Raw genomic sequence first — 13,805 nt, forward strand, 5'->3', positions numbered from 1 at the left:
GCAAATGTTCTGATTTATAAAGGTACGCGCAAAACCGCTCTAAAAAGATAGTGATTATCTAGACTCCAGACTAGATTAACCTCGGAACACCAGTGTTGTTGACACGATCTTCTATATCCTATCGTACTATTTCGATACGTAATAAGCATTGAAAATATAGCAATTTAAAGATGAGTTGCAGGCCTGTGGAAATAAATTTCATTCGGGAAAGGGTTAATCTTCTGTTTGAATATTTAATTGTTTGAATTGTCAGCCTCCTCCTACGTTACAGGCTTCACTGCACATAAATAAATGCCCCGACAGTGGTGCAAGATGCCCGCACAGCACCCGAGAGTCCAGTTGTGGAACTGGAAAGGTCTAGTTACACAACTGTCTCCGCTTTTGGGAATGTCACCTCTATCCTCCAAAACGTTATCGAGCCGGTTTCAGTAGTATCTCTGAAACTCCCCCCACGCTCTCTCCACTCCGCCCCCTGAAAGGGGAAACTTCCACCGGCTACACCCGCGTCACGTGACTGGCTATATTTAATATTTTTTTGTGCGCGACAGAGGCTACAATTGAACCACGTTATGAATCGACCTGCTGCCCCAGCTACATCTAATAAAACATCGCAGCGTCATCATCAGAACGCTACAAGCTGATCTCAGCGTTAGTTGCACTGCTTAAATCCAGGTAGGTAGTGATTTATTTAAAAGTAAAAAGTTAAGCAGCACTAGGTTTTTTTTTTACTGTTACTGAGCAGTATGTTTAAACCACAGAGTTCTGTGCTCCCCGATAATGAATGGTTCTGGTACTTTTTGTATTAACAACGCATTTGCAATGAGATAAGCTTTGAAAACAACCTATTTTTTGGTAGTTGCAGAATAAGTGAAAACGAATGTGTGAAGTACCCTAATCAAGGGAATGAAGTACTCACTTGATCCTAGATATCTGGTGTCGTTCCTAATTCATGCCTTCCCAGTAGTTTTCTTCAATGCCTGCGTGACTAGTGTCTGGAAGTCTCTGAAAACGCTGCAGTGATCAGATGGATTTCGGACTAACAATAAGCGGACAAAGCGCAGTTTTTGGAAGCGATGTAGCGGATCAGTATTTCTAATACGGTTAGCACCGAACCTACACCTTTGGTTCAATGGGCCTACTTTTTCTGGTAGGTTTTGAATGTGTATTGTTGAATGAGAACAAAGACGTATAAGGAGCAGATGTAGATCAAACAACTGCGATGTGTGAATCTAACGTTAAAATATCACCGGGCACAGCAGAATACTATACTTGTTTAGGGGAAGCTAATCATGTCATAAAAGAACAATAACTCAGTATATTATATTGTAAAACAACATATAGTGTAATATTATAATGCATCCCGTGCATATTAAAGTACTTACCAGATTATAATACCCAAACTTAAAAAAAATAGAAACACTTTTTATTTCTGAGGGTTAAAAACAGTGTTTATTTCTGTGGCACACAAGAAAACCAGGGACTGTTTCTCTGCTCCAAGACCCAGGCAGCTGGGTTACTTGCATAACAAACCCGTCCGGCTCTTCGATTGTCGCCCTTTAGCGTTGCAAAAGGCAATTTAGTTTTAATTTAATTATAAAATATTCCCAGTTACAGACTTTGGCTTAATCAGGTTTGATTAATTTGGTGTTTAATATAACTGGTCTTGTGCAAATAGAAAAATACCTTTCTCTGGAAGTTTTTGAGAAGAGATTGCATGAACCCCTGCCTTGATTTGGCAAGATTTTAAAAGGGTGAAGTAGCATCTTAAAACAAAGTGAGGATTAAAATGTAGATGCCTTTTCAAATAATATAACAATGTTATTTCCTCTAAAGCCAATAAACAAAATGCCAACAACAAAATATTTAGAAAACTTTTTAGAAAATTTAGAAAATCCAGAAAAAAACATTTTTAAGTGGCATTTTTTTTAAGGACATCAGTCCAACTTCACTTCATCTACACAGACATTTTTGTATATATGGCTTGGCCTCTGTAAAGGTTATTGCTATCATATGGTTTCACTTCATCGAATTTTCTTTTGTAGCACAGTGGTGCTCTAGGACCATGTTCCAAAATAAACTCTTGTCAGCCCCTCCCACTGTAAAGAACTGGCAGCACTAAAGTACAGTATGTTACAGAACTGAAAAGATTAAAATAATTCAGATGTTGAAATGCACTGTTAGTCCATGATGTTCCATTTGAAACGTTTAAGCAGATAAATTAATTCTTGCTGTTGATAACGCCTTGTTGTTTTACCTCACTGTTTCTGTTCTGATTAGTATAGTGGATGTGATGCTTTTTATTATGGAAATAATGGTTTCCTAGATTGTTGATAACCTAGGACTAGGGAGTGTTTGAAAACTGAAAACAGGGAGTTGCAGAAGGGTCACGTCTTTGATGGGACCTGATCCTGGAGTATCTGTAAGTACAAGCGCATAAAAAAGTAGGGTTTTATGAAGGGCAGTGTGAGAGTAGAACTGTGTGGAGCATTTATTGCACCTCAGTCTGCCTCTGATTCGTCAATAAAGCCACGCCTGGCAGCAGGACAGATCTTGAGAGTTCAGGTGAAGCGTGGGAGCGTGTTCTGTGGAGGACACTCCAGTTCCTCACGAGTGGGCGTGGCGCTCATCTGCAGATCACCATGGTGAACGAGCTGCCGCAGACGGACAGCAGCGGCCAGCCCTGGCGCTGCGACTCCAGTGGGGCGAGCAGCAGTGGGGGGGACAGCTCCAAGGAGAGCTCCCGCTGCTCCACGCCAATCCTGGACACCGACCGCGCTGACCGCCTGCGCGACAAGATGAGGAGGCGCATGGACTCGGGGGACTGCTGGTTCTCCCTGGAGTTCTTCCCTCCTCGCACCTCCAACGGAGCTGTGAACCTCATCTCCAGGTCAGAATCTTGGACTTGTCCTCCCCCACTTCCTTACTCTTGTATGCTGCCTTGTTTCTCATCTTACTACACCAGCTTCTTTCAAAACAAACGGGGAGACATCCCTGGATCAGTCACCTCCAAGCAGCCAAATGACCTGGATGGGTGAAATGGCCTCTTCTTCTTTGTAACATTTCTTCCATTCTCCATGCCATGAGTCTGGTTTAGTGTGACTAGAACCTGTGAAGTTTGAAGGCACTCTCACAGTGCACTGTATTATCATCCAGGGCTTTCTCTTGTTAGTTTTAAGAGTCATTAATCCATAAGAGTTATTTTCTCAGAAACCACCAGTGGCATGCTAAGCCATTTGATAGCTCTGTAAGAGTACAAACATTGTAGAATGACAGCATCCACCCCGCCCATTGAGAAGCCTGACGGTTTCCAGGAATGCTTTTGGAAAGGCTAAGTGCATATGCTCATTTAAGTACACTAGTAAATATACTGTGGTTTGAGAGTAGTAGGAAGTGATGTATAAAGTATATGAAGCAATTGTACAGAAAAATAAAGCTAAAGACATCCTCTGTATGCGTGTGCCAGATCATGGGGGTAAAAGTCAAATGTTTTCAATTAATTAATCTGAGGATCTCTTTGTAGGATTACTGCATTGAAAATGTTAAATTAAGGAGTATATTGTTAAGATTGCCCAAAGAACTAGTGAGACCTCATTTAAAATATCATGTTGTGTTGTGTCCTTGACATAGGTTTGACCGTATGGGGGCAGGTGGGCCACTCTTCATTGATGTGACCTGGCACCCTGCTGGAGACCCTGGATCAGACAAGGAGACCTCCTCCATGATGATAGCCAGCACCGCTGTCAACTACTGTGGCCTGGAGACTGTGCTGCACCTCACCTGCTGCAACCAGACCAAGCAGCAGATCACTGCACATCTGAGCAAGGCCAAGCACCTGGGCCTTAAGAACATCATGGCTCTGAGGGGAGGTGGGCCTGAGAGTTCTGTTCTTAAGCTAGGGCAGATTCCGGTTAGCTTGAGCTCTTGTCACAGGACATTTCCCAGAGCAAATGAGCCTTCCAAACCATTTCAGCAGACAGATTTATGAGGATAGCCATCTAAACTATTAAAATGTTACTTTATTCCATGGAATGTTAAGTTGTGCGTAGCAAAATTCTACATTGGTATAAAGAGGGTGAGCTTAGTAGTCCTTCCCCACAAAGTAGTTTTTTGAAACAGCCTAATAAAAACCTGAAGAAATTTCTGCTTGGAAATTGTCTGCTTCCTTTATTGTCATTCCCTGTTTAATTGCTATTTAAACTGTTTATTTCTTGTGGCTTTGGATCCAGATCCCATGGGAGATGAATGGGAAGAAGAGGAGGGAGGTTTCAACTATGCCACAGACCTGGTCAAACACATTCGCAGTGAATTTGGTGACTACTTTGATATCTGTGTTGCTGGTGAGTTCCTTATGCTGATCTTCATATTTATAAAAGAAGATCTTTTAAAAGAAAACTAATTAAGTTAAAAAGACTGTTAAATCCAAAAAAGTTGTGCAAAATATTCAGATTTCTCTACAGTTCAAAAGACTAAAGATTGCTTTCAGTATTCTTGAGGACTTGTCATGAAGCGTCTCAAATTTGTTCCCCATGATTTGAACCCGTTGGTGTTCTCTGCCACTTCTTGACGGGTCCTCAAGTTAACCATGTGCCAAATTCTGGTCTTGTGCGAAAGGCTACCCCACTGGCCACCCGGAGGCAGTGACCTATGAGGATGACCTGAAACATCTGAAGGAGAAGGTGGATGTGGGGGCTGATTTTATCATCACACAGCTGTTCTTCAGACCAGAAACATTCCTCAAGTTTGTCAAGGACTGCAGGGCTATGGGGATCACCTGTCCCATTTTGCCTGGAATCTTTCCTATTCAGGTATCTAGGAATGGCAAAGACGATCTATTTCACTGGAATTACAGTATATCGCTTTTGTGTCTTGTAAACAGAGTACAATTACATGTTGGGTAATGCGGAAAGAGAAATACCTGTATTTTGAACATTTGAAATGCATATCTAACAATGTATGCTTTCATTTTTCTCTTTTTAAAAGCTCAGTTTCCTGAAGTTGGCAAGAGGTTTCTTTATAGTTTGTATTGGAACTTGTAATGTGATTTGAATAAATGTACAGCCAATATTATTTTTGATTGCTGTGGAGTTCTCATGATACATTTTAGAATTGCAACAGACAGTAGGAAGCTGTTTCAGTCAATTTACTCATCTTATGTTTACTAATGTGAGGAACTCATTGTTAGATTATTGTAGTGAAAAATTAAAAGTAAGGAACATTCCTGGGGAATTAAGGAATGTCCTACCCTGACAAAGGAAAAGAACCTCATCTTTTGATGCAATCTTTGTATGCAAAATCCTAGCCAAAGTCAATCCAGTGAATTTATTCAGAGTCTCCAATGAACACATATCAAAGTACAGAAGTAGAAACTAAGCAGAATACATTTACAACGGAGAACAGGAGGTGTTTGGGTCATGTGACTCTGGAACAAGCGGTCCAGTCATGTTGAAGTTGATAAACTGGCATGTTTCAAGAAAAGATTCGTATTGATTCAGATTTGGCAACTAAACAAAAAGCCTCTTGACCTCCTCATATCTGTGATCTTTTTTGTTTTTATATATTATCCTGAAATGTAAAAGACTGTAAGCCCTTTCTTGTGTTTGGCACTGTGTGCCTAGGGGTACCAGTCTCTGCGCCAGCTGGTGAAACTCTCCAAACTGGAGGTTCCTGAAGAGATCAAGCGGGTGATTGAGCCCATCAAGGACAATGATGCTGCCATCCGTAACTATGGCATTGACCAGGCAGTGGGCATGTGCAAAGTGCTGCTAAAAAGTGGTGTGGTGCCTGGCCTCCACTTCTATACTCTCAACAGAGAGGTGGCTACCATGGAGGTCCTGAAGCAGCTGGGCTTGTGGATTGAAGACCCCAGGTTTGCACTGTTTTTTTTTTTAGGTGGAGCCACATAAAAAATAACTGCATTATTTCCAGATCATGTGTTAAAAACAAAAAAAGATACTCTGGTCTGTAGTCTTGCTGAGTATTATTCAGTTTGTGCAGGCACATGATGCTGGAATCAAGAGAAGCACCTCCCTTCCAGTTGGCTCTGAAAGTCTGATGTGGGGCTGCAATATCTGTGGCAAAACATGGGTAGCTTGGTGGCTAGGCCAGGAGAGTGGGTCTGCTCTTCCTCATTCCCTCCTGCTAGTGGTCATGCGGTTTAGAGATGTGAAAAACACACAACTGCCGATTCCAATTAAAGAATGGAAAATTGAAATCCATCTAGGAAGGCTTGTTCTCTAAGTTCACTTAACACTACACATCCCCAGATGAGTTTACTGGTTCACGAAGGCCAATGCTTAATGCTGTGATTTAATGCAATGACCTACATTGACAACCAGTACAAGTTTGATTTATGACAAAGTTAATGGTCCTTCGCTTATGGCATTGTGTGCTCTTTCAGGGACCTAAAGGACATGCCGTAACATCTGATTGTGTTTTTCCAGGCGGCCACTCCCATGGGCAGTCAGCGCTCATCCTAAACGCAAAGTGGAAGATGTCAGACCAATCTTCTGGGCTTCCAGACCCAAGAGTTACATCTACAGGACACAGGAGTGGGACGAGTTCCCCAATGGAAGATGGTATGGGCTGCAATTTATAAGTGTCTGCTAATTTCATATTAAGCCTTCTGAAAAAGTGTTTTAGAAAATGAAGAATTTAGCATATAAGTTGTTGAAAACTGGATCATCAGGTGTGTAATTAGATTGAACTTGCACTTAACTGAGTGACTAATATGTGTATGCTTTAAAGAGAAAACCCGCTTGAGGCATAGAAAACGTGTCTGCAGAAAAATAATTTGGTAGTAATCGTTTTTAAATAACATTTCCCTGCAAAAATACAATTACCGCATGTTCTGTTTGGCTTACATGCTGTGAACAACAGGAGTAGATGTTCTAAAATAATAAGGTAAGAACGTGTCTAGAGTAGTCTTATAATTAATAGCTCATATATCCACTCCACCTCTTGCACGATACTGGGAGCGGAAGATGCTCTCTTGTTTCACAAAATCTCACCTGGAGGAGATGGGTGTTCTTGCTTGGCAGGTTACATGCACACAGGGTGTGTCAATTAAAAACACTCTAACCAAGGTGACTGTCTCTGGCTCTTTTAGATAGGACTAGAGATTCTTCTTCCTATGTATTACATCAGACGTGACATGTGAACTTGTTTTTGTTTGCATGTTGCCTGCTAGAAACTCAGAGACACTTTACAAGGGATTACCTCTCCAGGACAAGAGTAGGGGGATAGCTATCTATCACTCTCTTGTTCTTAGAATAACTAATTTATTTTTTTTTGGAAACGTTTTAACTTCCTATTTTTTTAACGTGGCATTTATAAATATATGCATCTCTCTCTAATTCTTCCGGTTCTAATACATTGTTTTTCTAAGATTCGATATTAGATCTACTATAATATTCCCAATCTGATAAATAACTTTATTCCATGTGTATGAAGGTAGACTGATTTAACAGTTGAAGAGAGCTGTAATCGAGTTGTGTCCTGAGCTTTTATCTTTACCCTAACCCCTCTAACTGGTTCTCATTCATCCTAGGGGGAATTCATCATCGCCTGCTTTTGGAGAGCTGAACGACTATTACCTCTTTTACTTGAAGAGCAAGTGTTCCAAGGAGGCCCTGCTGAAGATGTGGGGAGAGGAGCTGATGAATGAGGAGAGCGTCTTCGAAGTGTTCACTAACTATATCACCGCAAAACCCAACTGTGCTGGGAACAAGGTAATTTGGGCAGCAGTCCATAATGGCCTACTGGAGGAATGTCGAAGTCCCGTAAGGTGTTTTGGTACATGGATTCCTAGTGTTCTTCAACAACAGAGTGCCCTTCTTATTCCAAGTGCGATTGGGGGATATGCTTTCCAACACGTATAAGAATCCTTAGGGATTGTATTTGTTTGAAGTTGCCATCCTTCTGTGTCACAGGTGATGTGTTTGCCATGGAATGAGGACCCTCTGGCTCCGGAGACGAACCTGCTGAAGGACCAGCTGGAGAAAGTGAACCACCGCGGTGTCCTGACCATCAACTCCCAGCCCAACATCAACGGGAGCCCGTCCTCTGACCCCGTTGTGGGCTGGGGTCCCCCTGGAGGATATGTCTTCCAGAAGGTAAAGCTTTTAGTCCAGCAACAGTGGACATATAGTACTGCAGGCAGTGAAGTTCAGTGAGCGTTAAAACTGTTATTATACAATGAGCAAAGTACCCCATGTTTTAATTTTAATATACTCGCCGTGCAACCTTTAACAAGTCAACCACACCACAAAATAGTGCTGCCTGTCAGGACACGTCTGCCATTAAATCGGTAAATTCGAATTTTTCTCCCATTCTTCTTTATCATGCTTTTAATAATTTGTAATCAACAGGCATATCTGGAGTTCTTCACATCAAGTGAAAATGTCACAGCACTTCTTCAGGTACTAAAAAAGTACGAGCCCCGTGTTAACTACCACATTGTGAATGTCAAGGTATATATTTTTTTTACTTTGTATATTTACTAATAATCAAGTTACCAACTACTTCTTATTAGCTCTGATGGGTGATTTTATTTTAAGTGTCAAATCTATATAATCCTCACTTCTAGGGAAAGAACATAACAAATGCTCATGAAATGCAGCCGAATGCTGTGACATGGGGGATTTTTCCTGGCCGAGAGATTGTGCAGCCAACAGTTGTGGATCCTGTCAGCTTCATGTTCTGGAAGGTAGGAAACAGTAATAGGAAAACTTACTCCTAAATCCAATGAGGGAACTCCACTTGCGAGATAAATTTTATGTTGTGAACATGTGTTTTAAGCAGTGTGCAGTCTGAGGTACTCTTTTGTTCATTTTGTGGGAGAACAAAATCCAGTATAATATCAAATCCAGCATATAAAATATCGAAGTCTAAGTCTCTGCAAGTCTCTAATTACTGTATTGTTGAAAATTCTACTTAAGTTTCATTGATCTTTGTTAAATATGTACATATATGGGACAAACGGATGATAAACAAATGTTTTATTTCTGAAACGAGTCTAATGCTTTTCATTTGTAGGATGAAGCCTTTGCTTTATGGATTGAGCAGTGGGCTAAACTATATGAGGAAGAGTCCCCTTCTCGCATGATCATCCAGTACATCCATGACAACTACTACCTGGTCAACCTGGTGGACAATGACTTCCCTCTGGACAGCTGTCTGTGGCAGGTTATAGAGGACATGTTTGAGCTGTTGGATTCTCCTGCTGAACATCCTGAATAACTCTATCCTTGCAACAGCTGGGCTCCCCACAGCCTCTCCATTGCATTCTTTGAATGCTACTTTAGAAAACTTGCACTCCTGCATACAGTAGATTTAAAATGGAAGTGCTATTCTGGGGTATACAATGTATACAAGAAGACTGGACCTTCTTTTAGTAATGCAGTACTTTTACATCCATTATTTTAAATGTTTTTTTAGCAAGTATATTATTTTTCTAGGGGTATTGTTTTTGTAATCTGGAGGTGAACTTCTGCCATCTTATTCATAAACGTGACGTGAACTTTGCAGTAAGAATTACGTACAGAAACCTATGAACTCATATAAAGCTACCAAAAAGTTTTGAGATAATTTCTTAATCTGCACACAAGAGAGGTTTTGATAGCTTGTAATCCTCTGCAGAAATCACCTTGATCAGTATTTTTCTTCCTGCAGTGTTGTACATTTTGTGTGTTAAAAAGCCACAATTAATCTGGCTTTTTTTACAGCAGCAAAAAATTATCTCAATGATAAATAAGCTCAATACTTTTTTTTCCAGTTCTGTATTAACAACTTTTATTACAATATTTTCCTATCTTTCTACTATTCCTTTAACATATTTATTACATTTAGCACTAAAGAAGAATTGGAATGTTATCTTAAACAAATGATTTTGTAATAATGTATTTTAAGAAAAGTAAATAGGATTGAAATAAATATCTGCAAATAATTTTAAGATATACAGGGTTTCAGGTACCATTTTTATAATGAGCTTTATTAGGAAGGTTAAACTGGTAACTGGTTTTATGTGGCTATGAATTTAAATAAATTTATATATTTCCTTACTTTAAGACATTCTCTACAGTACTCAACTGTTAACCAAAGGCTAAACTACCCATTTAAAATATTTTTGGATTCGAATTAAGAAGTTTTTGTTACATGCATTTTTTTATGTGAACAGCACTCCAAATTTTAAAAGGACCTATATCATTTTCTTAATCACCCCCGTCACTTTTATGATATTGTTCCAGCACACACCGGGCTGTGGCTAATCAGTTCCAACAGCACAGAAAATACACGTTGCACAATTATGCTATGCAAGTTTGTTATAATGATACTTTAAAGATATAGAACACTGTTGCAGTTTTGTCTTGAAATAAAAATGTGTGCCTTCGCAGAGTCTCAAGACCAATTTTATTTTATCCTTCGGAAAAAGAATTGGTCATTTGCCTCTACACCCTACAAATGTGGCCATACTTTCACAAACCTGAATAAATTGCAAGGATTGGGTCAATTTCATCAGCAGGTTTTACGTCACATTATCTGACATGAAGTCATATCATACTGACATGTACAGAGTGGACATAGTACAAAACCTCTTATCTTCCTGAACTTGATAACCCACTAATATTTCATGTGTGCACTTCTGTTTTGTATTCCTTTGTTTTATAATGCTGTGACTTTTCATCTGACACATAAATGTTCTGATATCGGGGTTCAACAATATTGGTTTCAGTCTTGATTCCTGACATTCAAACCAGGATTTTGTTAATACAAGTCTTTATAGCCTCCACATATATACACATATTTTTGTATAAAATACATTTTATACAAAACAGTTTTTCTATAAACTGGTTGTGCTTTGTCATTCATTCTTGCAAAGCTTGAAATATAGAGGGTGTTTATATAATCTTACAATACGGCTATTTTTCACACAGTTGTAATTGTAGTTCACACTTATTTGACTTTTTTAAAGACATTGGGACCGGGACTAAACACTTAGAAAGAGAATGTTCTACAGAGTACTGTACTGCAGCATTAAATGGCCATCATGAGCCAAAAAGACTGAGGTAATGGTTTTGGAGAACACTGGTAACATGAGAAAGTACAGGGAGGAGCTGTAATGAAACAGCTGAGACACCACAAGTGAGCTCACTGGCCCCCTGAGTGAGGAACAGGCAATTGCACATTGTAATGGAAGTGTGTGAAAGGTCAAGATAATGCACTGTTACTCTTTTCTCCCTTATAGAAAATGTAAAAATGCAAAATCTGTTTTCTATTTCAGATTAAAGGATACCGTTTAAAAATCCTCCTGCTGCTCTTAATTCTATTTAGAAAATGTGAACTGACAGCACACAGAGCCTAGCAACTATTTTAAATACTAAGCCACAAGACTCAAGTAGCATGTCGTCTGTGTTCTTCGATTCTAGCTGAGGTCCTTTTGGAGATAGTGAAACTATACCTTCTGTGTAGAATGCTTTGCCTTTAGCAGTACCTTCTACAGGCCTCATTTGGTTACTCCAATCAGCCACGTGTATAGTACATGCTGTAGCAGGCACGATAAAAGTATTTTTAGCCATGAAACTGTTTGCTCATGTAAGGCAAACGTATTCAGTCTGTGTAACAGCAGCTTGTATTAACTGTCACAGCTCTGGTAAAACCATGGATCTGAACTTTTTCACAATCAATAATGTGGAATTTGTACTCAAAAGCTCTAAAAATAATAATCTATAATATCAGAGTGCAAAGACATTTCAAATATTTCACAAAATTCAGAGCATAACTAATCATACATCTTGAAAACCTAGTGAATTACACTGTTAATACAATTTCCAGCAAATTAAATGTTGATATCTGAAATTGCAGATCCACTGCTAGTACTGGGATTCCTGGCTAGAATGTGCTATGTGGTTTATGTGCTTCAGGGATGCATTTCTCAGCAAGGCTCCATGCCAATATTTACACAAAAGAAGTCTGTTTATGAAGAGGGATCTGCAGGGAGCTAGGTTTCCCTAGGATTAGGATTTTTAGGAATTTATGGAAGATCTGTCTTTTATGTTTTCAGAAACAAATCATTTTATGTTATTTACTATCCAGTTTCACTTCAGTATAGCTAACTGAATACTGTACCAATACTGGAGAGAAAATAGAACTATGAACTGCACTGAAATATTACAAGGAATGAAAAAGAAATCTGGTCACTTTTATATATTAATCTCATATCTATGACACAACCAGTTCTTTCATTGACCAATGAGGGGGCAGGAGTTCCACCCTGCACACAGTACTGTGACAATTATTAATCATCTATACATCTTTACGTAAATTAAAATAAACTACAAAGGATGTAGAGATGTAATCAACATCTGACTAGAAGTCCACAAATGAATATGCACATTTTGTTTTCCTTTTCCAGTATGCAATCGCGATAGACAGTACAAATCATCTAACAGGTTTGATGGTTTCTTGATTTTTACAGGACTGCAACAATCACTGCAGGTCTCGAGAGAAGCACCACCACACCACCAGTTAGATCCAAAGTCCATACTTTTCTGTCACACATGACCACGTCACCCTTCCTCTGTCCAATGTAACATCCTCTGGGCAAAGCTGCGTTTGTGCCAGGCAGTGAAAACCTATTCAAGAAGAAAAGGTTATTATTAGAGCATAGTTAAAGATTTCTAATACAGATCTTACTGAATTGTGCAGCATAATTTTATAAGATGTTCCACCACTACTGCTCTGCTCTTACCTCAGTTAAGAAGGCTCTGTTCTGCTGCACCGAAAATGCAACAGAAACTCTTGTCTGTATCCTCCTTTTCCTCCACATTTTCCAAGCCTTCCCCAGCAGGCTCTGTTCATACTAGAAAGCAGAGACACCAAATTAAGTGCCAGTTTTCACATTCTGGACCACTCTGATGATTTTACGTTCCATGCTTAGACATGCTTCGATGTGTTTGTTATTGAATTGGGGCACTGAATTTAGTCAGACACGAGCTTCAACACCCTTGTTGAATCTCATACAAAATGCCCCTAAATCTGGGATATAACTGGATTCCAGGAAGTCTGGGAACCTTGAATACAGGCATGGTAGGAATCTGTAATACGCTACAATATTTTGATATTAGGAATCAGCCCCCATGGAGTAAAGCAGGCAAGTCTATAGAATTGCAGTTGTTCAGAATGCAACAATATTAAAAAAACACTGTTAAGAATCTAAAAATGCCTTTATTTGTCAAATGTGAGTAACCATTTTCAGCTTTACTGTTACATACTATGATCAGACTTTGCTACACAAAGTATACTCTGTTTTGAGGGTGGGAGGTTTATGAATCTTTAGCAAAATGGGACCTATATTACAACACTCCAAAGAGTATGAATTTTCACTGTGCTAAAGCTTAGTCCTGGTGATTAAGTGGTGGTGTGCATAACCCATAGCCTTTGTACTCCTCACCATGCTCCTGGTGAACAGCATGGCGGCAGTCTCGCTCTTCCACTGATCCCACAGGAGAGCTGTGCATCTTCTCTGCAGGCGCCTGTGAAACTTCTGCAGGAGAGCTCCTGAGTGCCACCTCTTCCAGTACTTCTCACTAATGAAACAGGAGGTCAACTTTATGCATAACCCCAGAGGTTTCATGGTGCTGCACAGAAGAACACTGAGAGGGCACAAAAGCTTTTAGTTTTCAGTGTTGTGTTATGAAAATAAACTGACTTGTGCCATTAATCTGGAAAGTCCAGTGCTAATTAAATATATCTAAACATATATATATATAAACATATATGAATATCAATGCATGTGTGCCATTAAATGT

At 39.6% G+C, this 13,805-nt stretch overlaps 1 protein-coding gene and 1 long non-coding RNA gene across 3 annotated transcripts; one reads left to right on the forward strand and one right to left on the reverse strand.

Annotated features, from left to right (window-relative positions):
• The first annotated feature begins 553 nt into the window (after positions 1–553).
• mthfr (methylenetetrahydrofolate reductase (NAD(P)H)) lies at positions 554–10,387 on the forward strand. Of its 2 annotated transcripts, XM_088938507.1 has the most exons (12): positions 554–672; positions 2,634–2,887; positions 3,628–3,866; positions 4,227–4,337; positions 4,612–4,805; positions 5,616–5,866; positions 6,441–6,575; positions 7,547–7,727; positions 7,929–8,111; positions 8,367–8,468; positions 8,585–8,704; positions 9,034–10,387. In XM_088938507.1, exons 2-12 carry the CDS (start codon positions 2,640–2,642, stop codon positions 9,235–9,237), a joined length of 1,968 nt encoding a protein of 655 aa, XP_088794633.1. In that variant the 5' UTR covers positions 554–672; positions 2,634–2,639; the 3' UTR covers positions 9,238–10,387. The 2 variants fall into 2 exon arrangements, with proteins under 2 accessions (XP_088794633.1, XP_088794634.1); XM_088938508.1 differs by lacking the exon at positions 554–672 and having other exon boundaries at positions 2,515–2,887.
• A 1,997-nt stretch (positions 10,388–12,384) lies between these two features.
• Positions 12,385–13,583, reverse strand: LOC148817594 (uncharacterized). Its single transcript, XR_016094592.1, has 3 exons — positions 13,448–13,583; positions 12,746–12,856; positions 12,385–12,629 (listed from the first exon to the last, which is right to left on the reverse strand). It is a non-coding gene; the product is annotated as an uncharacterized LOC148817594 (long non-coding RNA).
• Positions 13,584–13,805: the final 222 nt, after the last annotated feature.

This window comes from Atractosteus spatula, chromosome 20, assembly GCF_055471065.1.
Source record: "Atractosteus spatula isolate fAtrSpa1 chromosome 20, fAtrSpa1.hap1, whole genome shotgun sequence".
Classification (NCBI taxonomy): Eukaryota; Metazoa; Chordata; class Actinopteri; order Semionotiformes; family Lepisosteidae; genus Atractosteus; species Atractosteus spatula.